We start from the raw sequence: 26871 nt of genomic DNA, 5'->3' as shown, positions 1-26871 counted from the left end.
CTGCTTCCCCTGCTATCCTTCTCCCTGTTTTTAAAAATTGTTTTTTGGCAGTCATATAAGTGATAAACTTCTGGTTCACATTTTGGTATCTCCCTCCCTTTCACCCACCACATCAAATCAGTCTTCCGATTATATCTGTGGTTCCCAGGTAAGGCCCTTATCACCTGTACCTTATTAACAGTCTCTTAAATTATTTATCTCTGTCCCCAGTTTTTCTCTCTCCAACATGTCTTACTCTTTGCTTTCACAGTAGACTAGTCATTATCTACAGGATAAAGGTGTCTTAAATGCTCACCAGTCATTGGAAGGTGACTCTTCAGGTCCTTGATTTCTTTTGCTTCGAGTCTGAACCCAGTGTTTTGTAAAACACTCGTTAGGTCATTGACATTAAGCTGCCCTCCTTCACAGAGACAAGAAAAAGTAGATAAGGATGTCATAAAATGAAAAATACATACTCTCAACCCCTACTCAGAAATGAAAGCAGAAAAGCTATTTACAGCAAGTCATGTGGGAGTCAGGAACAGACTATGCTCCCAAAATTAAACTTCTGGGAGAAGTTTATATTGAGGAGGAGAAGTAAAGAATTTGGCATTTCTGATGAATTAGACAGAGATAACAACCAAATCATGTTATTCTGTCAAAAAGTAAGATCTGAAACTTGCTACAGTAATAATAAATTATCTCCCAAGTGTAATTGTACATAAAGGAGGACTCCATTTAATGGGGGAAAATTACTGAAAACTATTGGTGTAGTTTTAATCAAATCATTCTGAAATATGGGGATTTAAAAAGAGTCAATATATATTTCAGATAAATTGAATAATTAAACGTAAAAAGTGAAATAATAGAAAAACAAAGAAAACTAAGTATATGTGATTCTTCACATACTGGTTAGCTTGTAAAGGACTTAAAAGTCAATCACAGAAGAAATGACTGATAAAATTAAACACATAAACATGAAAAGTGGCCATATATCAAAATACAACATAATGGATAAAAAGTGGATTTGTAGTTGCCTAGGTCTGCGAGAGTTGGGGGGTATAAGTAGTGACTATTAATGGGTATTCAGTTTCTTTCTGCAGTGCTGAAATATTCTAAAGCTGATTGTGGTGATACTGCACAACTCTGTTAGTATACTAAAACCCACTGAATTATATACTTTAAGTAGGTTAATTGTATGGTATATGAACTATATCTCAATAAAGCTGTTGTAAAAATACAATAAAATAAAATGCAGATAACGAATTGGGAAATATTTATAATAGATATGACAATGTGCTAATGTTTAATCTATAAAGAGGTCATTCATATTAATAGAAACAATGTTTGGACTCTAACTGATTAAAAGATATAATGATATAAAACATTTTCTTTCTGAAAAAATTTTTCCTTTTTTATTTATGCTTTTAAAATTTTTTTAAATTTTTAATTTTTTTTTTGAGACAAAGTCTCACTTTGTCACCCAAGCTGGAGTGCAGTGGCGTGATCTTGGCTCACTGCAACCTCTGCCTCCTGGGTTCAAGCTATTCTCCTGCCTCAGTCTCCTGAATAGCTGGGACTACAAGTGTGTGCCACCATGCCCGGCTAATTTTTGTATTTTTAGTAAAGACAGTGTTTCACCTTGTTGGCCAGGCTGGTCTCAAACTCCTGACCTCGTGATCCACCCGCCATGGCCTCCCAAAGTGCTGGGATTACAGGTGTGAGCCACCACGCCCAGCTTAAATTTTTTTCTTGCCCTGTCTTATGGTCCTGATCAAAATTTTCTATGAGTGATTTTACGTATGTATTTTGTTCTCTAAGTAGATTATAAACTCTTTGAAAGTAAGAACTATCAGCTGGGCATGGTGGCTCACACCTGTAATCCCAGCACTTTGGGAGGCTGAGGCAGACGGATCACCTGAGGTCGGGAGGTTAAGACCAGCCTGACCAACATGGAGAAACCCCATCTCTACTAAAAATACAAAATCAGCTGGGTGTGGTGGCACATGCCTGTAATCCCAGCTACTTGGGAGGCTGAGGCAGGAGAATCTCTTGAACACGGGAGGTGGAGGTTGCAGTGAGCTGAGATTGTGCCATTGTACTCCAGCCTGGACAACAAGAGTGAAACTCCATCTCAAAAATAAATAAATAAAGTAAGAACTATCTTCTGCTTTGTGTAGCCCCTCCCCCACCACACTCCCAACACTATGCCAGTCTATTTGATGAATGAAAAAATTCTCAAAATAAGCTTTCTTTTCCATTAAAGAGAAAACAACCACTATCCTTGTGAGAATTCCATGATTTAAATATAAAACAATTGATAATGGTTTGGCTGTATCCCCACTCAAATCTCATCTTGAATTCCCACGTGTTGTGGGAGGAACCCGATGGGAGGTTAACTGAATCATGGGGGCAGGTCTTTCTGATGCTCTTGTGATAGTGAATAAAACTCACAAGATCTGATGGTTTTATAATGGGGAGTTTCCCTGCACAAGCTCTCTCTCTTTGCCTGCCACCATCCATGCAAGGTGTGACTTGCTCCTCCTTGCCTTCCACCATGATTGTGAGGGCTCCCCAGCCACATGGAACTGTAAATCCATTACACCTCTTTATTTTCTAAATTGCCCAGTCTCAGATATGTCTTTATCAGCAGCATGAAAATGGACTAATAAAAATACAAAGCTGATTTAAAAATTGTTTTTATTTTAATATGTTTTTTGAGACAGGGTCTGGCTTTGCCACCCAGGCTCACTGCAGTCTCAAACTCCTGGGCTCAAGTGATCCTCCTGCATCAGCCTCCTGAGTATCTGGGACCACAGCTACATATCACAATATAAAAACATTTTCAACTTTATTGATAACAAAAAAATCAGAACAATGATTAGATTCATTTTTTCATCAAATTAATTCAAGTTTTTCATTCATCAAATAAACAAGAATAAAAAATATAAAAATAATGTACTGTGGTTAGGGCATGATGGTAAATGGTAATACTATGTATGGAGGTGCAAATTCCTGCTGGAAGAATATATCCAAAGAAAATGACTTTAAAGCTGGATCAAGATTTATGTATGAAGATCAGAGACATATAAGAGAAAAACGCTAAGTAAATGTCCAACAAGAGAACAATGATTAAGTAAATTATAATACAACTAGATGATATAGTTATTAAAATGATGTTTACAAAGAAATTTTAAATAACATGGTGAAATTATTACACTAAAATTTTAGGATTAAATGCAGGACATATATAACATTTCTAGTAAGAGTTTAATAATACACATATATGCACAGGAAAAAGATCAGAGATATCTGTAATAGAAAAGGTAATATTACTTGAAATTGTGGGTAATTACATTTTTTTCTGTATGCTACTATATATATTCCAGATTATTTTCAAATACCCAGCATCTAGTAGATACTTGAATATTTGTTGAATAAAATGCATAATTTTCTGCTTATTTATGTAATCAGAAAAAACCAATTAGAACAATCTTAAATATTATTGTCCTTATCCTTTTCCTCACTTACCTCTGAAGGATTTCATACCATCCAATAATTCTTTCTTAAACACCTTTTTGTCAGCTGTAGGATAAAGCATGATTAATAATGCTTTCAGAGATTCATAAAAATTAAAATATATACTTACAGGAAGGGAAAATTTAGAAATTTGTTACAATTCAATCTCAATGAAATGAAAGATATTTGGAAAATTCAGTGTAATGAACCTATCCACTAGATAGAATACAAACTATTGTTAATAGTGCCCTACCGTGCTGTACTACACATAGCCTTTCTTTTCCCCTCTCTAATTTACCTTCATCTTTTCTTTCCTCACCTTTTCTACCCCTTCTGCTCTTACTTTTTTTTCAGTTTATACCTTAAGTCTTATCTTTTTCCTAGGGCAAAAGAAATTGTCTTATGATAGGACTTCTGACTGAAGACGTTCATATTTCCTAAACCAATATAATAATAATAGGATTTTCAGAAATGCTAGGACTGGGCCTTTTAAAAAATATTTTTAATTGACACAACTGTTTCAAATATTAGAATTTCTAACACAAAACCTTAAAACCAACCTCTCTGAAGTTTTCAAGAGGGTAAGGACTTGGAGAATCAGACACGGTCCCTGCGCTCTCAGGTTTTAGATAGTGCCACACAGACAATGATCTTCAGTAAGTGTTGAATGAATATATTTTTAGACATCAGTGAAGCAGAATACATGTAAATGCTTACCAGAAACTGGTAGAGTTTTCAGAAGTTTTTTGTGCTCCTTATTTGTCATCTCTATTCCCATGTTTTCCAGAACATTTTTCACATCCCCAGCATGAATCTTCTCTCCTTTAGAGGAAGGGAAATAGTCATAGGTGAGAATATAAGAATTATGTCATATTTTATATTATGATATTATAATTATGTATTAGTCCATTTTCATGCTGCTGATAGACATACCTGAGACTGGGAAGAAAAAGAGGTTTAATTGGACTTACAGTTCCACATGGCTAGGGAGGCCTCAGAATCACGGTGGGAGGTGAAAGGCACTTTTTACATGGTGGTGGCAAGAGAAAATGAGGAAGTAGCAAAAGCAGAAACCCCTGATAAACCCATCAGATCTTACGAGACTTATTCACTATCATGAGAATAGCATGGGAAAGACTGACCCCCATGATTCAATTAACTCCCCGTGGTTCCCTCCCACAACATGTGGGAATTCTGAGAGACACAATTCAAGTTGGGATTTGGGTGGGGACACAGCCAAACTATATCAAATTATATACAACATTATATGTAATTATAATCAACATATAATAGAAGTAATTATGATTAACATATAACATTATAACTACATATAGCATTATATATCATACATATGTACCTGTTTTTGTATATATATAATTATATATAATGTGTGTGTGTATATATATATAATCCTCAGCTGCTGGGGGAAGAGCAAAGCACAGTAAAACCTTGTTTAGCTATTTATTTATTTATTTACTATTTTGAGACAAGGTCTCACTCTGCCATCCTGGCTGGAGTGCAGTGGCATGATCACGGCTCACTGTAGCCTTGACCTCCTAGGCTTAAGCAATCCTCCCGCCCCAGGCCCTCGGAGTAGCTGGGACTACAGGCATGCAACAGCACGCGGGGCTAATTTTTTCTACTTTTTGTAGAGATAGGGTCTCCCTGTGTTACCCAGGCTAGTCTTGAACTCCTGGCCTCAAGTGATCCATCTGGCTTGGCCTCCCAAGTGCTAGGGTTATAGGTGTGAACCACTGTACCAGGCCTTGTTTAGCTATTTAGAGTCAAGGAGGGGAATCAGAAATTTTTCTTTTAACCTAAGTAAAATAAAATCTCTTACAATGATAAAACAATATCATATCATAAGTAAAATAGAAATTGTATAAGTTTTCAACAATTTGGGAGCTGTTTCATGGTTAATATAAATAATTTGACTACTACAAGAACACCTCTACTTTTAATTTTCTTTTTCTTCTTCTTTTTGGTCCTCCCTATCCCCTTCCCTCTTGTTCTTTTGCCTTAATTATGGGGTAAGTTAAAAATGACAATAAAATCTGACTCCTTGTAATATATTTCACCTTGAGTGAATTTACATTTATATAATTACATTGTAAACTTGGGAAGTCAGGGATCATGTCTTTCTCTCAAAATCTAGCATAATGCCTGGCACATAGCCAATGATCAACTGAATGTAGAATGAGTTAATTAATTGTTTGAACGTCAGCAAAGCAAAATACATTACTGATTGAAACTTCAGAGAGTTCATTCACTTGATCATTACTGTTTACTATGTGAAGAAAACAAAATTTTTGAAGGGGTAAAACTGACATTGAAAATGCTCAATATATAAAACATAATTAGGCCAGGTGTGGTGGCTCATGCCTGTAATCCTAGCACTCTGGGAAGCTGAAGTGGGCAGATCACTTGAGGTCAGGAGTTCGAGACCAGCCTGGCCAACATGGTAAAACCCTGGCTCTATAAAAATACAAAAATTAGCTGGGTGTGGTGGCATGTGTCTGTAATTCCAGCTACTCAGGAGGCTGAGGCAGGAGAGTCACTTAAACCCTGGAGGCAGAGGTTGCAGTGAGCAGAGATCGGGCCATTGCACTCCAGCCTGTGTGATGGAGGGAGACTCTGTCTCAAAAAAAAAAAAATAATTAGCAAGCAGGACTATGACTTTTCTGACAAATATTATTGCAACATTTACTAAAATTGATCATGTTTTAAGACAAAAATTTAAATCTCAACAAATTACTCGAAGGCAAAAAGTATATTAGTCATATTCTAATTATAATTTAAAGTCAGCTGGGTGTGGTGGCTCACACCTGTAATCCCAGCATTTTGGGAGGCTGAGGTGGGTGGATCACGAGGTCAACAGATTGAGACCATCCTGGCCAACATGGTGAAACTCCATCTGTATTAAAAATACAAAAATTAGCCGGGCGCGGTGGCTCAGCCTGTAATCCCAGAACTTTGGGAGGCCGAGGCGGGCGGATCACAAGGTCAGGAGATCGAGACCACGGTGAAACCCCGTCTCTACTAAACATACAAAAATATAAAAAAAAAAAAAAAAAGCCGGGCGCCGTGGCGGGCGCCTGTAGTCCCAGCTACTCGGGAGGCTGAGGCAGGAGAATGGCGGGAACCCGGGAGGCGGAGCTTGCAGTGAGCCGAGATAGGGCCACTGCACCACTCCAGCCTGGTGGACAGAGCGAGACTCCGTCTCAAAAAAAAAAAAAAAAAAAAAAATTAGCTGGGCATGGTGGTGTGTTCCTATAGTCCCAGCTACTTGGGAGGCTGAGGCAAGAGAATTGTTTGAACCTGGGAGATGGAGGTTGCAGTGAGTCGAAATCGTTCTACAGTCCAGCCTGGTGACAGAGTTAGACTCCGTCTCAATAATAATAATAATAATAATAATAATAAAAAGTAAAAATAAAAGAAGAAAAAATGTAAAATCAATCATAGAAACAGTTTTAATAAATCCTCTCTACTTGGAAATTATAAATAAAATACTTTAAATAACTGCTGAGTTAAATAAGTTGAAACTGAGATCATAAACTACTTAGAAATTATGAACACAACTTCTGTTTCCAGCAAAACAATAGAGTAGGACATCCTACTTGCTACAAATATCTAAAATGGATTTAAAAATGACAAAATAATTGTAGATGGATGGCTGAATTTGTCGGAAAGAGAGAAAAATTTTTGGTTTCAGGAAATAGAGAGGGTTTTAAGAGTCAGGTTGATACGTACTCAATTTTTTTTCTTTCTTTTTTTTAAATTAACCTTTCCTATGGTGCTGAGATATATACTCAATTTGATGTGGAGATAACCCTAGTGGGTTATCTGACCAGATTTGGCAATGGCTTTGTTTTAATGCCCAAGCATTCTTGGGCACATGATAGGGACACAGATTTGAAACAAAGCCCATTAAAGACGCTGGGCACGGTGGCTCACATCTGTAATCTCCAGCATGTTGGGAGGCTGAGGCAGGTGGATCACTTGAAGCCAGGAGTTTGAGACCAGCCTGGCCAACACTGTGAAACCCTGTCTGTACTAAAAATACAAAAAAAAATATTTCGGTGTGGTGGCACATGCCTGTAATCCCAGCTACTTGGGTGGCTAAGGCACAAGAATTGCTTGAATTCAGGAGGTGGACGCCGCAGTGAGCTGAGATCATGCCACTGCACTCCAGCCTGGGTGACACAATGAGACTCTGACTCAAATAAATAAATAAATTAAACCCATTAAAGAGAAAGAAAGGGCATAGATAGAAGCACAAGAATAAGAAATTGAGGAAAAGAACAGGCTAGTGTGCAAAAGATATAAAACAATATCTAGAAATAAATTGTTATTGGCATTTTCAATAAACAGTGTGAGATGGAGTTGTAGAGAGAATTAGTAAACTGGAAGAGAGATTTGAGAAATTCTAAAAATTAGGAAAACAATATAAAAAGTGGAAAATACGGAAAAAAAATAGGAAAGACAGAATAAGAAGGTCCATCATATACATAATGGGAGTTTCTAAAAGTAAAAGAAAAAGAGAAGAGGCAATATTTGAAACATAAAGGCTGACAATTTTCAAGAATTGATGAAAGGCCTGAACTTTTAGTTTCAGGAATCACAAGTCTTGAGCAGAAAATGAAAATGAAAATAAGTGTATACTTGGAGACATTATAATGAAAACTTCAAAGATAGAGATAATCTTAAAAGTTACAAGAGAAAAAGTAGCTATTAATAAATAATTAAGGCTGGGTGTGGTAGCTCACACCTGTAATCCCAGTACTTTGGGAGGCCAAGGTGGGTGGATCACTTGAGGTCAGAAGTTTGAGACCAGCCTGGCCATCATGGCGAAACCCCATCTCCACTAAAAATACAAAAATTAGCTGGGCATATGGCTTGTGCGTGGAGTCCCAGCTACTCAGGAGGCTGAGGCAGGAGAATTGTTTGAACCTAGGAGGCGGAGGTTGTAGTCAACTGAGATTGCACCGCTGCACTCCAGACAGCAAGACTCTGTCCTCCTCCAAACAAACAAACAAACAAACAAACAAACCCAATTAAGACAGCTTATTTTAACAGCAAAAAGAGTCCAGAAAACAATCAATATATGAATACATTATATATAGTGTGTGTATATATATATGTGTCTATATGTGTATATATATGTATATATATGTGAGTGTGCACACGTGCACATGGTATGTATTTTCTTTTCCTTCTTTCCATTTTTAATTTAAATATTAGTTTTCTCATAGGTTAACTTTACAATTTAGACTTTAGGTAACAGAATATTCAGATAGCGCTGTAACTAAATTTGGTAAGTAATTAACACAGCTCAGAGATAGTATGACTGTCTCCCTGAGATGGACTGTGGGAACTTTATTTCTCCTCATTCTGTGGAAAGGGTGAGAAAGAATATCTTCATTTATACGAAGAATAGTTGCATCTTATTAGGTGGAAACAGAGGTTTTTTTTTTTTTTTTTTTTTTTTTGATAAATAGAAGTTCAAATATATGTAGAAAGATTGTAGCTGAGTAGCCAAAAGGGTACTCTTCCAGCTATTTAGTTATTGTCTCTCAGCTCCAATCCTAGTGTTCCATACTTAGCTTTACAATGCTGAGCCTGAGACTCTGTAAACTACATTTCTGGCTCCATGTTAAATTCTGCCAACGGGGAGTGCTAGAGGGAGTCTGAAAGGCTGGAAGATGCAGTTCCTTCCTGCAGTAGTGGTTGAATCCAATTTTCAGTTTTTCAACCTTGTAAAACCAGCTTTATTATACTCTCCTCAGGGACAGACACCAGCATTAGTTTCCAGAGTTCTAAGATAAAATGACAATCTATAAGTCTAGATTCAGCCAAACTATGATTCAAAGATGAATCATGGCTCGGTGCGGTGGCACATGCCTGTAATCCCAGCACTTTGGGAGGCTGAGGCAGGCGGATCACGAGGTCAGGAGATCGAGAGCATCCTGGCTAACACGGTGAAACCCTGTCTCCACTAAAAATACAAAAAAATTAGCCAGGCGTGGTGGCAGGCACCTGTAGTTCCAGCTACTCGGGAGGCTGAGGCAGAAGAATGGTGTGAACCTGGGAGTCAGAGCTTGCAGTGAGCCGAGATGGCGCCACTGCACTCCAGCCTGGGTGACAGAGTGAGACTCCATCTCAACAACAACAACAACAACAACAACAACAACAACAACAACAACAAAAAGAATCATTAGTTTCCAGAGTTCTAAGATAGAATGACCATCTATAAGTCTAGATTCAGTCAAACTATGATTCAAAGATGAGTGTAAAATAAACATATTTTTAGACAAAGACTGGCTTTTGTTGATATCACTAAGAAGGATGAACCCGCAAAGGACTAGGAAGGTAAAAGCATCAGTGAGTAAGGAAAGCTTTAAGTGTATTTACATCTTGCAGAAGATTGGCTTTAAGTTACTCTGTTCTTGCTTTTAATATACTCACTTGACAAAACCCCATTGCTGGTTAAATGCAAGTCTCTACTACTCTGTGCCTGCAGCCATGTAGCTAACTAGAACTAAAGCGAACTATGCTGACTGTCCTCACTTTACATTGATGATCGTGAACCTTAAGTGGGTCTTTAATGCCCTGGAGCAATCATACTATACTTTGCTGGTTCCTTAATTTTCCTATTCTTCTTTATGACTACTTCACACCTTCCTTCCTCTTTTCAAACCACTGTTTCCTCTTCTTTCACTTGATTACTACTTCATCTCTTTAATCAAAAAAAGAAGCCTTCTCTTACCACCATTTTCACCACTTTACTTATCTCCTTATTCCACTTTGCTCTCTTTTGCACTGAAACGCCTTAGATATTCACACAGTTTCTAAATCCTATCTTCCCATTCTTTCAGACTCATTCTACTGAGTCTTCTTTCCATCTCACTACCTGAAGTTTCTCTTTTGGATATCACCAGTGACCTCCGTGTGGCTATATGCAATTGTCAATTCTCGGTTCTCATGTTACCTGGCCTATCAGCAGCGTTTGACTATTGATTTGCCTTCTTGTCTGGTAACTGTAGCAGATGCTATAGATGCTCTGCTCATATCCCCTCATATCAATGCATGCTTGTTCACTTTCACTTTCAGTTACTAGTACCCCTTTGTCTGAGGGATTTCTTCAGCTGCCAGAGTCCACTCTCCCTATGCTTAGATGGCTAGAAATGCCAGCAGAGTAATAGTAATACTGCTTTCCCCTCCCTTAAGCATTTTTTTTTTTTTTTTCGGAGACAGAGTCTCGCTCTGTCACCTAGGCTGGAGTGTAGTGGTGAGATATCAGCTCACTGCAAGCTCCACCTCCCAGGTTCACGCCATTCTCCTGCCTCAGCCTCCGGAGTAGGTGGGACTACAGGCACCCACCACAATGCCTGACTAATATTTTTGTATTTTTTTTTAGTAGAGACGGGGTTTCACCGTGTTAGCCAGGATGGTCTCGATCTCCTGACCTCGTGATCCGCCTGCCTCGGCTTCCCAAAGTGCTGGGATTACAGGAGTGAGCCACTGCACCCGGCCCCTTAAGCAGTTTTTAACCAATGACTGATATGAGTTGGTGTGAAAATAACCTAGCTTTATTACCCCTCTCTTGAGGCCATGTCATTTACCAGATATTCCCCAGTGCGATTAAGCTCCAGTTACCTGCAATGGTAACTTGTTTGATAAACACTTTATTGGCTGCTTTTATCTATGTCTCACTTCTCTGCTCCCCTGAGCTCACTTCCCAAGCAAACTACCTGTATATGTAATCCTCATTTCAGGGTTTGTTTTCTGGGGGCACCCAACTTAATTTAATCTTCCTCATCTGGTTTTCAGGGCACCTTATTATCTTGGTTTTCCACCTACATCATTGGCTACTCCTCATCTTCTTTGCTCTAGCACCTCTTAATATTGAAGTACTCCAGGTTTCATCCTTTAGTCCTCTTCTCTTCTTCACTTATACTCACTCCTTGAGTGAATTCATTCAATCTCATGGCTTTAAATACCATCTATATGCCTATGACTTTCAATTTTATATTTTTACCCAAGATATATTTCTTGAATTTGAGTCTGTTTTGTACTTGACATCTGCATTTGGAGGTCTATTAGTTATTTCAAAATGTCCCAAATTGGATTCCTAATTTTCTTCCACCCAAACTTGTACTACTGGTAACTTTTTTCATCTCAGTTAATGGCAAGACTATCCTTTTAGTTAGTTGTTCAAGACAAAAATTTTAGAACCATTCTTGACTTCTCCTTTTATCTAGTACTTTGTATCTAATCCTCCAGAAAATTCTTTTGACTCTTTAAAAAATTTGTCCAGAATCCAGCCATTGCCTTCTACTCTGGTTGTGTCACCAGCATCCCTAACATTGATTACTCTAAAGGCCCTCAAAATGGTTTCCCTGTTTCCTCCCCTTCCCCCCCCTCTCCCCTACCCTCCCTCTCCCCTACCCTCTAGGGGTAATATGATAGGTCAGATCATATTACACCTCGGTTTTAAACCCTACAATAGCTTTCTGTTTATCTCAGAAAATAAGCCCAAGTCCTTGCGGGGCTTTCAAAAATAAGTAATGCACCCATTACTTTTCTCTTCTCATCCCCTATTACTTTTTTTTTGAGATGGGGTCTGGCTTTATCACCCAGGCTGGAGTGCAGTGGCCTGATCTCAGCTCACTGCAACCTCTGCCTCCTGGGTTCAAGTGGTTTTCCTGCCTCAGACTCCTGAGTAGCTGGGACTACAGGCATGCACCACCACACCCGGCTAAGTTTTGCACTTTTAGTAGAGATGGGGTTTCACCATGTTGGCCAGGCTGGTCTTGAACTCCTGACTTCAGGTGATCTGCCCGCCTTGGCCTCCCAAAGTGCTGGGATTACAGGTGTGAGCCACCGTGTCTAGTCTCCCTATTACTTTTTTACTTAGTTACTCAGCTTCAGCCACACTGACCTTCTTGTTGTTCTTTGAATATACTAGGCATGCTCCTGCCTTTGTCCTTGTCCCCTTTGTCTGCAACACTTTTTGTCTAGAAATCCCCACATATCAAAACCCTCACCTCTTTCAAGTGTTTGCTCAAACATCACCTTCTCAAGAAGGCCTGATTATCTGTTTAAAAACACACCTGCCTCTTTCCCCAACACACCCTGCTCTCCCAATCTCCTTTATCTACTTTTCACTTATTTCCAGAGCATATATCACTTTCTAACATATTATATTATGTACTTATGTTTAATGTTTATTGTTTATTGCTTATTTCCCCTGCTAGAATCTAAGCTCCAGGAGGCAGCGACCTTCGTACTATTTACTGATGTAGCCTATATGCCTAGAACAATGCCTGGCATGTGGTAAATACTCTATAAATAATTGTTAAATAAATGAGTGGAAGAAACATTATTGTGTTAAAATATAGTTCCATATAAAACTTTAAGATCACACAATGTAGTATTTACTGTAACATCTCACTCACCTGTAACATTTTTAACTTCATCCATCATCGTATTCAAATCAGTCTTCCCATTATCTTTAAGATAAAAAGGCATCAAAAAGATTTATGGAAAAATGATATAAGGTCCTTAAATTCTGAAATAGAAACTCAAAAGTCAATTATTCAAAAACATTTCCCTAGAAGTTCATTTTTCCAAGTCCAATGTTCATGAATTGAATTAATATAGCTACTACTATTTATGCTATAAACAATCAAAATCTACATTTCACAATGCAAGAGTAAAGTTTAAAGCATTCTTCTTTCCTTCAAGACAATCTATTATCTAGTAAGTTAATCTATTCAGGGGTTGGAAATTTGAGAATTAAAAAACTTTGTTTAAAAATGGTATTTCCATTTTTGTCAATGCTGACTTTACCTTTAGGCTTATGCTGACTTTGGCACTAAGCTATCCACTAAAAGATTAGAGTGTTGGTATCCATGTCTGGTTGATCTTAGGTTGCCAACATCATAAGTATCATGTTGATATATCCAGTTAAAGTCCATTTGTGATGACAAAACTTTTATTTTGCCATGACCATTGACTATTCTCAATCAAAATATATTTTCACAGACCATGTACTTAGTTTCTTTGATCAGTATTTCTCAAATTGAAGTCTGAAGTCACTGGAAGTCAGCAGATAAATTTTAAGCAGTTTGTAAGATTGCAAGTTTGAGAGACACTGGATTGGGAGGTTAAGCTAGTAGTTAAGAGATGTTATTACTCTCATAGGCAAGATTCAGTTTGGAATCTTACAGCTGCTGAAGGACACACTCATTTTCTACTTATGACTTGGTCAAGGGTGTCAATTCATCACTGCTTAAATATGTTCACACTGTTGTATTATTTATAATATTCCTAAGACTGTAAGTTTATCTGAGCACAAGATACCAAGAAGCACTTTGCGTTCTTAGTATCTATCACCTAGGCGTTAGTGTACTGGTTTGCACAAGATTGATGCTCCATAAACATTTACTAAATTATAGTTATAGCAAAATGCAAACATATTATAAATAATGAATTAGCTTTAAAATTATTATATTCCAGATTCTTAGATACAGAATTTATCTTTGTTTGTTCTTTTAAAATACTTTTAAAATTATGATAATCTTGTTTTTTTTTTTTGCACTGTTGCCCGGGCTGGAGTGCAATGGCATGATCTCGGCTCACTGCAACCTCTGCCTTCCAGGTTCAAGCGATTCTCCTGCTTCAGCCTCCTAAGTAGCTGGGATTACAGGTGCCCGCCACCACGCCCAGCTAATTTTTTGCATTTTTAGTAGAGACAGGGTTCCACTATGTTGGCCAGGTTGGTCTCGAACTCCCGACCTCATGATCCACCCACCTCGGCCTCCCAAAGTGCTGGGATTACAGGTGTGAGCTACCACACCCAGCAATTATGACATTCTTTTACTGGTATTTTTTTTTTTTCTTTTTTTGAGACAGGGACTCATTCTGTCACCTAGGCTGGACAATCCACCTGCCTCACTCTCCCAAGTAGCTAGGACTATAGGCACATACCACCATCCCTGGAGATATATATATATATATATATATATATATATCTCACTTTATTGCCCAGGCTAGAGTGCAGTGGCATGATCTTGGCTCACTGCAACCTCCACCTCCTGGGTTCAAGCAATTCTCCTCCCTCAGACTCCTGCGTAGCTGGGATTATGGGTATGTACCACCATGCACAGTTAATTTTTGTAATTTTAGTAGAGTTTACTGTGTTGCCCAGGTTGGTCTTGAACTCCTGGCCTCATGAGATCCACCTGCCTTGGCCTCCCAAAGTGCTGGGATTACAGGTGTGAGCCACTGCATCTGGCCGTTCCCAGATAATTAAAAGAAATAAGTTTCAGAGATGTGGTTTTGCTTTGTTGCCCAGGCTGGTTTTGAACTGCTAGTCTCAAGAGATCCTCTCGCCTCAGCCTCCCAAAGTGCTAGGATTACAGAGGTGAGCCACTGCATCTAGACTGGTATTATTTTATAGTTTTATAACACATTATTATTAGTAGTAATATGGTTACCATTATAACTTTTAAATAGGACAAGGAAGAACTTCCTTTGGATAAAAGTTTGCCTGTAAATAACATGCCACCACACTCTTCCCTTTCTATGTCTCCAATTAGCTCCACTGAGGCCCATTAGGTTCTGAAACAATATTCTATCCTATCTCAGATGGTTAAACAGATGTACAAGGTATTCTACAGGAATTATATTAAGGGCCTCATACTTTAAATCACTGTGCTGGTGATGTTCCAAGATACTAGGACAACAGGGCAACCACAAGTATCTACATTTTATTGCATTGGTAGATTGAAAGAGCTATAGAAGGGATTTAAAAACAAAAGAAAAAGTCATGTTTTGAAAACTGCTTACTTATTAAGGCAAAGGTATCAAGGACCTAGAACAGTGCCTGATGCATCACAGTCTTTAAAGTTGATAGAATGGAAGAATGAAAGGTACTACTGATTTAGAAAAGCACATACAGTATTCACTGACTTGGATTAATTATATATTTTTATGATTTCCTTTCTGGAGCAGTAGTCCCACAAGATTTCCTGATGAATTTTTCTCAGTTCCACTAGCATAAGACCATCTAAAATATGCCAAATTTAATTAATTTCATTTGTAACATTACTATATACCTTTTAAAATTCATTAATTCTATTAGCTCATGGAAGTATAGCATTGTGGTTAAGAGACAGTTTCTGGAGCCAGATTGCCTAGGTTCTTTTCCTGGTTGCATCATTTACTAGCTCTCTGCCTTTGGGCAAGTGACTTGACTTTTTCGTGCCTTAGTTTCCTTATATGTAGAATTGGGATAAAAACAGAACCTACCTTTTAGGGTTGTTTGCAAGATTAAATAAGTTGATAAATGAAAGTGCTTAGAAGAGTGTCTTGCGTGTGTCAGGACTACACAGTGTTGGTCATTGCTATTTAACGCTGGATTACCAGTAAGGATTAAAAGATTAATGTCCTGTGTATTCTTGTTAAATCTTGGCATTTCCTGTGGTGTTACATACTGAGTTGACACTTGCCATTTATGTTGGCAGTATTCTTGGTGATTCTTCCCAAGCGGTAGCCATTGGGTTCAGTTTGGTAATTATGGGGAGTAAGGTCTTATTCTTTCATTTCTTTTCATATACATCCTATCTTCAATCATTCCAGCCCCTTCAATTATTCCAGCCCCACTACTAGCTTCATGTTCAAAGGTTTACTCTGGGGCATACTGATATTCAAAACTCTCACCATCAACTGGTAGGTGGTCCTTCAGTATCTGGATTTCTTTCTCCTTGAGATCAATTCCCATGCTTTTCATGAAAATTTCCATCTTATCTGAAGACACTTTTGTTCCTTAAGAGATAAGGGGATGAACACAAGAAAATTTGTAATGATATAAAGAGCGGGTAATTCTAGCTCACACCGAGGCATCAATTCTATATGCAGAAAGAAGGGCAAAGAACAATTAAACTATTCAAGTAAACATGGTTTTTAGTATGTAAGTCAGGAATTTCTAAACCCTGAGCTGTGGGATTCTGTTATTGCTTTTAGGAGAGCTAAGACCAAAATCAGCCTTTATAAACGTGTCTGCACAATAGGATCTGAAACTTGCTAAAATAATGGAGAAAAATAAATAACTAAATAAAGTCCATGAGTTTACTCCATCATAGTCCTCTGGAAATATTTTTAAAATTTTTACATTTTTAAATGACAAATAATAATTGTATATTTTAAAGGGTATGATGTGATGTTTCGATACATGTAAAAATTGTGGAATAATCAAATCAGTGTAATTAGCATATCTATCACCTCAAATATTAACCATTTCTTTGTGGTGAGAATATTCAGAACACATTCTTGTAGCTTGAAACACACAAAACATTATTATTAATTATAGCCATCTTGTTCGGCAATAGAACACCAGAACCCATTCCTCCAACCTATGACTTTATATCTGTTGACCAATATCTTCTGGGACACTTCTTCTGTTCATTTTATTCTTTATTTTTTATTTTAAGTGCTGGGATACCTGTGCAGAACGTGCAGGTTTGTTACATAGGTATACATGTGCCATGGTGGTTTGCTGCACCTATCAACCCATCATCTAGGTTTTAAGCCCCACATGCATTAGGTATTTGTCCTAATGCTCTCCCTCTCCTTGCCCCTCACCCCTTGACAGGCCCTGGTATGTGATGTTCCCCTCCCTGTGTCCAAGTGTTCTCATTGTTCAACTCCCACCTATGAGGGAGAACACGAGGTGTTTGGTTTTATGTTCCTCTTCCTCTGTTAGTTTGCTGAGAATGATGGCTTCCAGCTTCATCCATGTGTCTGCAAAGGACATGAACCCATTCCTTTTTATGGCTGCACAGTATTCCATGGTGCTACATTTTCTTTGTCCAGTCTATCATTGATGGGTACTTGGGTAAATAACTTCTTTATTTAGGAGCAGGTTGTTCAATTTCCATGTAGTTGTGTGGTTTTGAGTGAGTTTTAAAATCCTGAGTTCTAATTTGATTGCACTGTAGTCTGACAGACAGTTTGTTATGATTTCTGTTTGTTTGCATTTGCTGAGGAGTGTTTTAGTTTCAATTATGTGGTTGATTTTAGAATAAGTGCTATCTGGCACTGATAAGAATGTATATTCTGTTGATTTGGGGTGGAATATTCTGTAAATGGCTTTTAGGTTCACTTGGTCTAGAGCTGAGTTCAAGTCCTAAATACCCTTGTTAATTTTTTGTCTCATTGATCTGTCTAATATTGACAGTGGGGTGTTAAAGTCTCTCACAATTATTGTGTAAGAGTCTAAGTCTCTTTATAGGTCTCTAAGAACTCGTTTTATGAATCTGGGTGCTCCTGTATTGGGTGCATATATATTTAGGATAGTTAGCTCTTCTTGTTGCACTGATCCCTTTACCATTATGTATTAGCCTTGTCCTTTTTGATCTTTGTTGGTTTAAAGTCTGTCTTATCAGAGACTAGGATTGCAACCGCTGCTTTTTTTTTTTTTTTTTTCTTTCCATTTGCTTGGTAAATATTCCTCCATCCCTTTATTTAGAGCCTATGTGTGTCTTTGCATGTGAGATGGATCTCCTGAATACAGCACACTGATGGGTCTTGACTCTTTATCCAATTTGCCAATCTGTGTCTTTTCATTGGGGCATTTAGCCCATTTACATTTAAGGTTAATATTGTTATGTTTGAATTTGATCCTGTCATCATGATGCTAGCTGTTCAATTTGCACATTAGTTGATGCAGTTTCTTCACAGTGTTGTTGGTCTTTATGTTTTGGTATGTTTTTGCAGTGGCTGGTACCAGTTTTCCCTTTCCATATTTAGTGGTTTCTTCAGGAGCTCTTGTAAGGCAGGCCTGGTGAGGAAGCAGAGCCCTCAGCATCTGCTTGTCTGGAAAGGATTTTATTTCTCCTTCACTTTATGAAGCTTAGTTTGGCTGGATATGAAATTCTGGGTTGAAAATTCTTTTCTTTGAGAATGTTGAATATTGGCCCCCACTCTCTTCTGGCTTGTAGGGTTTCTGCAGAGAGATCCACTGTTAGTCTGATGGGCTTCCCTTTGTAGGTAACCTGACTATTTTCTATGGCTGTCCTTAACATTTTTTCCTTCATTTCAACCTTGGAGAATCTGATGATTATGTGTCGTTGGGTTGCTCTTCTCGAGGAGTATCTTAGTGGTATTCTCTGTATTTCCTGAATTTGAATGTTGGCCTGTCTTGCTAGGTTGGGGAAGTTCTTCTGGATAATTTCCTGAAGTGTGTTTTCCAGCTTGTTTCCATTCTCTCCATCACTTTCAGGTACATGAATCAATTATAGGTTTGGTCTTTTCATATAGTCCCATATTTCTTGGAGGGTGTGTTCATTCCTTTTAATTATTTTTTTCTCTAATCTTGTCTTCACGCCTTATTTCAGTGAGTTGATCTTCATTCTCTGATATGCTTTCTTCCACTTGATCGATTCAGCTATTGATACTTGTGTATGCTTCACGAAGTTCTTGGGCTGTGTTTTCCAGTTCCATCAGGTAATTTATGTTCCTCTCTAAACTGGTTATTCTAGTTACCAGTTCCTGTAACCTTCTTTCAAGGTTCTTTGCTTCCTTGCATTGGGTTAGAACATGCTCCTTTAGCTCAGAGGAGTTTGCTATTATCCACTTCCTGAAGCCTACTTCTGTCAATTTGTCAATCTCATTCTCCATTCAGTTTTGTGCCCTTAATGGAGAGGAATTGTGATCATTTGGAGGAGAAGAGGCATTCTGATTTTTGGAATTTTCAGCATTTTTGTGCTGGTTTTTCCTCATCTTTGTGGATTTATCTACCTTTGATCTTTGAGGCTGATGACCTTTGGATAGGGTTTTTGTGTGGGGGTCCTTCATGTTGATGTTGATATTGTTGCTTTCTGTTTGTCAGTTTTTCTTCTAAAAGTCAGGCCCCTCTTCTGCAGGTCTGCTGAAGTTTGTTGGAGGTCCACTCCAGACCCTGTTTGCCTGGGTATCACCAGTGGAGACTGCAGAACAGCAAAGATTGCTCCCTGCTCCTTCCTCTGGAAGCTTTGTCCCAGAGGGGCACTGGCCTGGAGCTCTCTTGTATGAGATGTCTGTCAACCCCTGTTGGGCAATTTCTCCCAGTCAGGAGGCACATGGGTGAAGGACCCACCTGAGGAGGCAGTCTGTCCATTAGCAGAGCTGGTGTGCGGTGCTAGGAGAATCCCTCTTGTCAGGATCAGCTGCTCTCTTCAGAGACAGCAGGCAGGAACGATTAAATCCGCTGAAGTTGTGGCCCACAGCCACCCCTTCCCCCAGGTGCTCTGCCCCAGGGAGATGGGGATTTTGTCTGTAGGCCCCTGACTGGGCTGTTGCCCTTCCTTCAGAGATGCCCTTCCCAGTGAGGAGGAATCTAGAGAAGCAGTCTGGCCATAGCTGCTTTGCTGTGCCCACCCCAGACCTCCCAGCTTCCTTAGCACTGTCAGGGGAAAACTACCTACTAAAGCCTCGGTAATGGCAGACGCCCCTCCCCCTACCAAGCTTGATCATCTCAGTTTGACTTCAGACTGCTGTGCTGGCAGTGAGAATTTCAAGCCAGTGGTTCTTAGCTTGCTGGGCTCCACGAGACTGGGACCTGCTGAGCGAGACCACTTGGCTCCCTGGCTTCAGCCCGCTTTCCAGAGGAGTGAATGATTCTGTCTCACTGGGGTTCCAGGCACTATTGGGGTTCAAAAAAATACTCCTGCAGCTAGCTCAGTGTCTGCCCAAATAGCTGCCCAGTTTTGTGCTTGAAACCCAGGGCCCTGGTGGTGTAGGCACATGAGGGAATCTCCTGATCTGCAGATTGCAAAAACTGTGGGAAAAGTGTAGCAACCCAGCGGGGTAGCACAGTTCCTCATGGCTTCCCTTGGATGTGGGGAGGGAGGTCCCTGGCTCCTTGCACTTCCTGGGTGAAGCAATGCCCTACCCTGCTTCTGCTTGCCCTCCATGGGTTGGACCCACTGCCCAACCAGTCCCAATGAGATGAACTGGGTACCTCAATTGGAAAAGGAGAAATCACTCACCTTCTGTGATGGTCTTGCTGGACCTGTAGACCAGAGCTCTTCCTATTGGGCCATCTTGGTCCTTCCTCCTCAAAACTTTTTAATAATGTGTTTCTAGGTACTAGCTCTAGAAATCCAAGATCAATATGACAGAAAAAGGGCCTAGTGATCTGAATGCTAAAACAGTGTTTTTTTCTTGGTGATTCTGATACACAACTTTATTTGGGAACCACTGTTTTTGAGTCTACTGTAGTTAAACCATTTTAGTGATTGCAGTGTGCTTAAAGCATATAAGGATAAACAACGAATTAATAAACAGTTGGGACAGTAGGATTAATAATCTGAAAATTGTGAAATAGGAAGGGTTTTTGAAAACAACAGTAAAGCTTGAGGACCTCAGTTTTACCTGCCTTTTTATCTTACTTCTCACTCACCTTCAAGACCTCTCAATTCTTTCATCAATCTGTTCACATATACCTTTCCTTTGGCTGTAAGATAGAGAAAAATTCAAGTCTCAGGTAGCAATGTAGATATTTAAAAAATAGCACAAAACATACATAATTTCAGAATGTACATTTAAAAATATTTTATTCCAGAAATGTATACTTTTTCTTTTTCAAGAATAAAACTCAGGAATGGAAACAGTTCTCAATTTGATGAAATCATTTTGTTGGAGGGACATGGAACATTCCTTACATAGGGAGTATTAGTCACAAAAGTTCATATGCTCTGCCTTCTTCAAAGAATCCTATGTTTGTTGTTGTTGAAACAGGGTTTTGTTCTGTCTCCCAGGCTGGAGTGCAGTGACAGGATCTCAGCTCACTATAGACTCCACCTCCTGGGCTCAGGTGATTCTCCCACATCAGCCTTCCAAGTAGCTGGGGCTACAGGTACGTGCAGCCATGCCTGGCTACTTTTTAAACTTTTTTTTTTTTTTTTTTTTTTGTAAAGATGGGGTCTCACTATGTTTCCCAGGTTGGTCTTGAACTCTTGAACTCAAGTGATCCTCTCACCTCAGCCTCCCAAAGTGCTGGGATTACAGGTGTGAGTCACTGCACCTGGCTTTACTATGATTTTTAAAATTTAAATTTAAACTTTTTGAGACAGGGACTTGTCCTGTCATTCAGGCTGGAATGCAGTGGCGTGATCACTGCTCAAAGCAGCCTTGACCTCCTGGGCCCCAGCAATCCTCCCGCCTCAGCCTCCTGAGTAGCTGGGACCACAAGCATCTGCTGCCACGCCTGTTTGTGTGATATTTTTAACGCTTACCATCAATTGGAAGATTATTCAGCAGTTGCATGCCTTTATCTTCTGTGAGATTTATCCCCATATTTTCCAGAAAATTTTCCAGGTTCCTAGTATCAACCTTCTCACCTTTAAAAAGTAAAAAGTGAAAGTGGTTTAAAGTTTGAAGAATGATGATTCTATATTAAGAAAAATGTTCATGCAGCATCATTTGCTGATTAAACATTAATGAAATAAATCTGGCAATAATGCCAGCTATTGCTCAGACACAATCTTAGAGCTGTTTTCTAAAACAATGATGGTGAAAATTAGGCTGTAAGCCATTAGATAAAAACATCCACCAGTAAATAGGTAGAGTGAGTGAATGTATCAGAAAGGGAAACACTGCATTTAAAATAGAATTTTGTGCAAACATTGGAATCTCTATTGTGCAAAATTTTCTTAATTGCATGTTTTGGCACCATACAGGGCCTTTCTCTAGGGGCTTCTATCTTAACCTGGTCTGGCTCTCTGTCATGCCTCAGGGATTTGGTGAGTCTGCTTTCCTCTTCTTGGTAGCTGTAACGCACAGTGAATTTCTTTTGCTTCCTTCCTTAAGGGTGGCTAGGAAGTCAGATGCAACCTCTCAAGCTCACCTCTTTTTGTGTGCCTCAGGAACACTAGCATGTAAAGATTTTTTATTCTTAGAACTTTAATGTAAAGTGCTAGAGGGAAACAGACAGGTGAAAACCAAACTATCACAAGCATGAATAAGACACAAAGCTAACAAATTTCATTGGTAACAAACTTAGTTTTAGTTCCTGGTTATGAGAGTGGAAATCACCAGTTATCCTTGCCCCTGCAACCATCTCCCAGTCTGCTCTTAGGATGACTGTGTACAATTTTCCTTCACCATGGCTCTTTTCTCTGGCTCTTTTCATGGCTCTTTTCTCTGCTTGAAGATGCAATTTCTTTATTTATTGTTTGAACATAACCTCAAGGTTTTATTGTTTTCTTAATAAAACCAAAGATGAAGCTCAGAACTGAATCACTTGGCCCTTTCTTGTTTTAGCTCCTTTCAGTTCTCTTTAATAGCCAGCATTCGCTGAGATCTGCAGTTGGGCTCAACACACTCTTGCCTCAGCACAATCTTCTTTGTGGTTTTAGGCTTTTCTGGAAAATCGGCTTAGTCTACCCATCATAGCCACTCTGCTTCCTGTCATAACACTGCTTTCCCTGGGCATACAGGGAATCCTTGCCCTTCTTGCACTGTGTCACTTTGTGGGGTTGGAACTTGCCATACTTCCTAAAGAAAGTCCAGTGGGTTTTATGAATGTTCATCATGTTTACAGTAGCTCTCTTGGCAGGGAACAAAAGCTAACGATGCACTTAAGGCAGACAAATCAGATGTCCCAATACTTTCCAATTCCAGCAAAAGAAAATTCTTGCTTTTAGTCCTCTGGCACCACAATGCAGTTTTTCCACTGAGAGGGGAATGTCTTGAGAAGTTAGCCAGTCATCTGCACAAGTGACTAGGAGGAAATGTGCACAAGGGTTGTTTTCCCCAAGATGCTTTGGAACTCTCTTGTGAAGACTTGGACCACTGGGGCTTCTAATATCCCCCTGTCACCAGCCAAAAGAATGACTCTTCAGACACAGAAGAGCAAGCTCCCAGTCTGCTAACTTGATCAGGGTTTTGACAAGACATGGGAGCTTCTGCCTCAAGAGCATGGTCTAACCATACCTTTTATCCATATTGCTCTCATTTTTTGGAATGAAAACCCTTTCAAATTTTTTGCCCTCTCTAGTCTATTGTTTTATTACCTTGACATTTTTCTTTCTGTTGCTAGCTTCTTTTCAACCCTTCTCATAGTGCACTCTGAAATTAATATTTCAGTTAATATGAATTTCTCTGTATCTTTAGTCTCTTTACAGACTTTTAACTGTCCTTTTTAACTTAACTTTGCCTCTTCCTTATATAATTTTCTATTACTTGCTCTTATTTTTGAGATAAGACATTTTTCTCTTTCTCTCCCCTTCCTTCCTTCCTTCCTTCCTTCCTTCCTTCCTTCCTTCCTTCCTTCCTTCCTTCCTTCCTTCCTTCCTTCCTTCCTTCTCTCCCTCCCTCCCTCCCTCCTTTCCTCCCTTCTTTCCTCCCTTCATCCCTTCCTTCCTTCCTAGATGGAGTCTTGTTCTGTTGCCAAGACTGCTCATTTTTCTATGTCCTAATTGTCTCACAGCTTGGCCTTCTCCTACGTTGCAACCGCTGCTTTCCAACCAAATCCAAACCTCTTCTCTTTTGAGATTTATGGAATTTGGCTTTCTTTTTATTTCTACCCACCGGCTTCTTGGTCACTTCAGGAGCTTGTCCTATGACCCATAGTCTTCTCCTGCATCCAAAACTCCTAGCATCATTGTAAGGAATTCCAGCCTTTATATGGATAACTCATTCAATGACTTGGCCTCCAAATCTCTCGACCTTCTATTCCTCAAGGACTATCTCTTATTTTTATTGCCACCCACTGGCTTCTTGGTCACTTTAGGAGCTTGTCCCATGACCCATAGTCTTCTTATTCCTCCAATACTCCTGGCATCATTATAAGGAATTCCAACCTTCATTCAGATAACTCATTCAATGACTGGCCTCTAAATTTCTTGACCTTCTTATCCTCAATGACTATCTCTTAAATTCTACATCAGTTAACTCTCAATGACACATTCTGGACTTTGTCATCACCTAGAAATGCTTTACCTCTAAAACCTTAAATTCTAACGTGCTGACTTCTGGCCAATACCTTGTAATTCTTCCATTTATTTTACTTACTTTCTCATACCACACCTGTTATATCTTTACAGAGAATTTCATTCCCCTTCTCTCACTTTTCTCTAAGTTCACAACCTCACTTCTTTCTGCACCCACACTAGAACACTTAATCATTTTCTTGGACTACACGGTTAAGTCTCTATGCTTTCATTCTTCTGGTACATGATGCTTAGCATCTCCCAATTTGGTCCAACTGAAGAATATCATATAATCATATGAAAGGTTGCCATTATGTTTTAATGATATTTAACTATGGTTACCTCTTGGCACTTCTCAGCAATGCCCTCATGTATTCCTTATTAACTTTAGTCCATATTTTCTATCAAAGTTATACAAAATCAAATTAGTATAGCTTTTATGGAAAACTGTATGGAGATTTCTCAGGGAACTAAAACATGGAGCTGCCATTTGATCCAGCAGTTCCACTACTGGGTATATACCCAACGGGAAAGAAATCATTATATTAAAAAGATATCTGCACTCTTACGCTTATTGCAGCACTATAGCAGAGATGTGGAATCAATCTAACTGTCCATCAATGGAGGACTGGATAGAGAGGATGGAGTATGTATATACCAAAGAATACTACTCAGACACCAAAACAATGATATGATGTCTTTTGCAGCAACATGGATGGAACTGGAGGCCATTATCCTCAGCAAAATAACTCTGAAACAGAGGGTTAAGTACCACACGCTCTCACTTGTAACTGGGAGCTAAACAATTTGTACACATGGACATATACAGTGGAATAATGGACATTAAAGACGACGAAAGGTGGGAGGGTGTAGAGGTGAGGGTTGAAAAATTACCTATTGGGTACAATATTCACTGTTTGAGTGATGGGTACACTAAAAGTCCAGACTTCACAACGATGCAATATATACATGTAAGAAATCTGCCCCTGTATCCCCTACATATACAAAACTAAAAACAAAAACAAGAAAAAAAGTTATGTAAAATCATCAATACTCTTCTTGAAATTCCCTACCCCACCATTGTGTCCTTCCTGCTAGTAGATGATCCTGTTTTCTACTTTACAAAGAAAATTGAAGCTTTTAGGTAAACTCCTTTGAATTTTACTCCCACATCTACCTAGATTCTCTATATGTTTGTCCTTCCTGACTTAAAGTCTCCTTGTCTTGGAAAAAGAGGTGGCTTCAGATTATTATTATTATTTTTTGAGACAGAGTTTTGCTCTTGTTGCCCAGGCTAGAGTGCAATGGTGCGATCTCGGCTCACTGCAACCTCTGCCTCATGGGTTCAAGCGATTCTCCCACCTCAGCCTCCCTAGTAGCTGGGATTACAGGCGCCCACCACTACGCCCAACTAATTTTTTTTTTTTTTTTGTATTGTTAGTAGAGACGGGGTTTCACTATGTTGGCCAGGCTGGTCTCGAACTCCTGACCTCAGGTGATCTACCCGCCTCGGCCTCCCAAAGTTCTGGGATTACAGGCGTGAGCCACTGCGCCCGGCCTAGATTCTTACTCATATATTCAATTGCCTATGGTTCAATTCTCTTTAGATGTCTCAAAATTCAATATGACCCAAAATGATAACTCTACTTCTAAATCTTTTACTGAATTTCTTTATTTTGGTGACTGTCTTTATCACTCACCCAAATACCGAACTCAGAAACAAAGCAGTCATCCTTTACTGTTTCCTTTCTTCAAAACTCCGTAACTGATCAGGAATCAAATCCTGTAATACTATATCTGTAATATCTCTTATATGTGTCCCTTCCTCTCAGGTCTCATTGATAATGATTACCTCTGTCTTTTATTGTCTTTTGCCTGGACAGTGACAATTTGCTTCTTAACTGTTCTCCCTGACTCCTTTCCTGTACACACATTCATCCATTCATCCATTCTCTATATTGCTGCTGAAGCAATCTTTCTTTCTTTTCTTTCTTTTTTTTTTTTTGGAGACAGGGTGTTGCTTTGTCACCCAGGCTGGATTACATGGTACAGCTGTAGCTCACTGCAGCCGCAACCTCCTGGGCTCAAGCCATCCTCCCACCTCAGTCCCCCAAGTAGCTGAGACTGCAGGTATGCGCCACCACACCTGGTTATTTTTTTATTTTAGTTTTTTGTAGAGATGGAGTTTCACCATGTTACCCAGGCTGGTCTCAAATTCTTGAGCTCAGGCAATCCACCTGCCTTGGCCTCCCAAAGTGGTGGATTACAGACCTGATCCATTGCACCCGGTAAATCTTTCTGATTTGCACATCTCATCACATAGTCTCTAGCTTAAAATCCTGGAATGACTCCATACTCCACAGAATAAAATTCACACTCCTTTATTTGGTAGTCA

At 39.2% G+C, this 26871-nt stretch overlaps 1 protein-coding gene across 1 annotated transcript in view; it reads right to left on the bottom strand.

Annotated features, from left to right (window-relative positions):
- Nucleotides 1-26871, bottom strand: part of EFCAB3 (EF-hand calcium binding domain 3) — a 152902-nt gene that overhangs the window by 87547 nt on the left and 38484 nt on the right. Inside the window, exons 20-26 of the mRNA XM_023192335.1 lie at nt 21780-21884; nt 20945-20998; nt 16225-16329; nt 12957-13010; nt 4216-4320; nt 3511-3564; nt 296-400 (exon numbers count right to left, since the gene is read on the bottom strand). Coding sequence (XP_023048103.1) covers nt 296-400; nt 3511-3564; nt 4216-4320; nt 12957-13010; nt 16225-16329; nt 20945-20998; nt 21780-21884 — 582 coding nt within the window. The remainder of the gene's footprint in view (nt 1-295; nt 401-3510; nt 3565-4215; nt 4321-12956; nt 13011-16224; nt 16330-20944; nt 20999-21779; nt 21885-26871) is intronic.

The sequence above is a fragment of the Piliocolobus tephrosceles genome, chromosome 16 (assembly GCF_002776525.5).
Source record: "Piliocolobus tephrosceles isolate RC106 chromosome 16, ASM277652v3, whole genome shotgun sequence".
Lineage (NCBI taxonomy): Eukaryota > Metazoa > Chordata > Mammalia > Primates > Cercopithecidae > Piliocolobus > Piliocolobus tephrosceles.
This window is presented reverse-complemented; position numbering and strand designations above follow the sequence as displayed.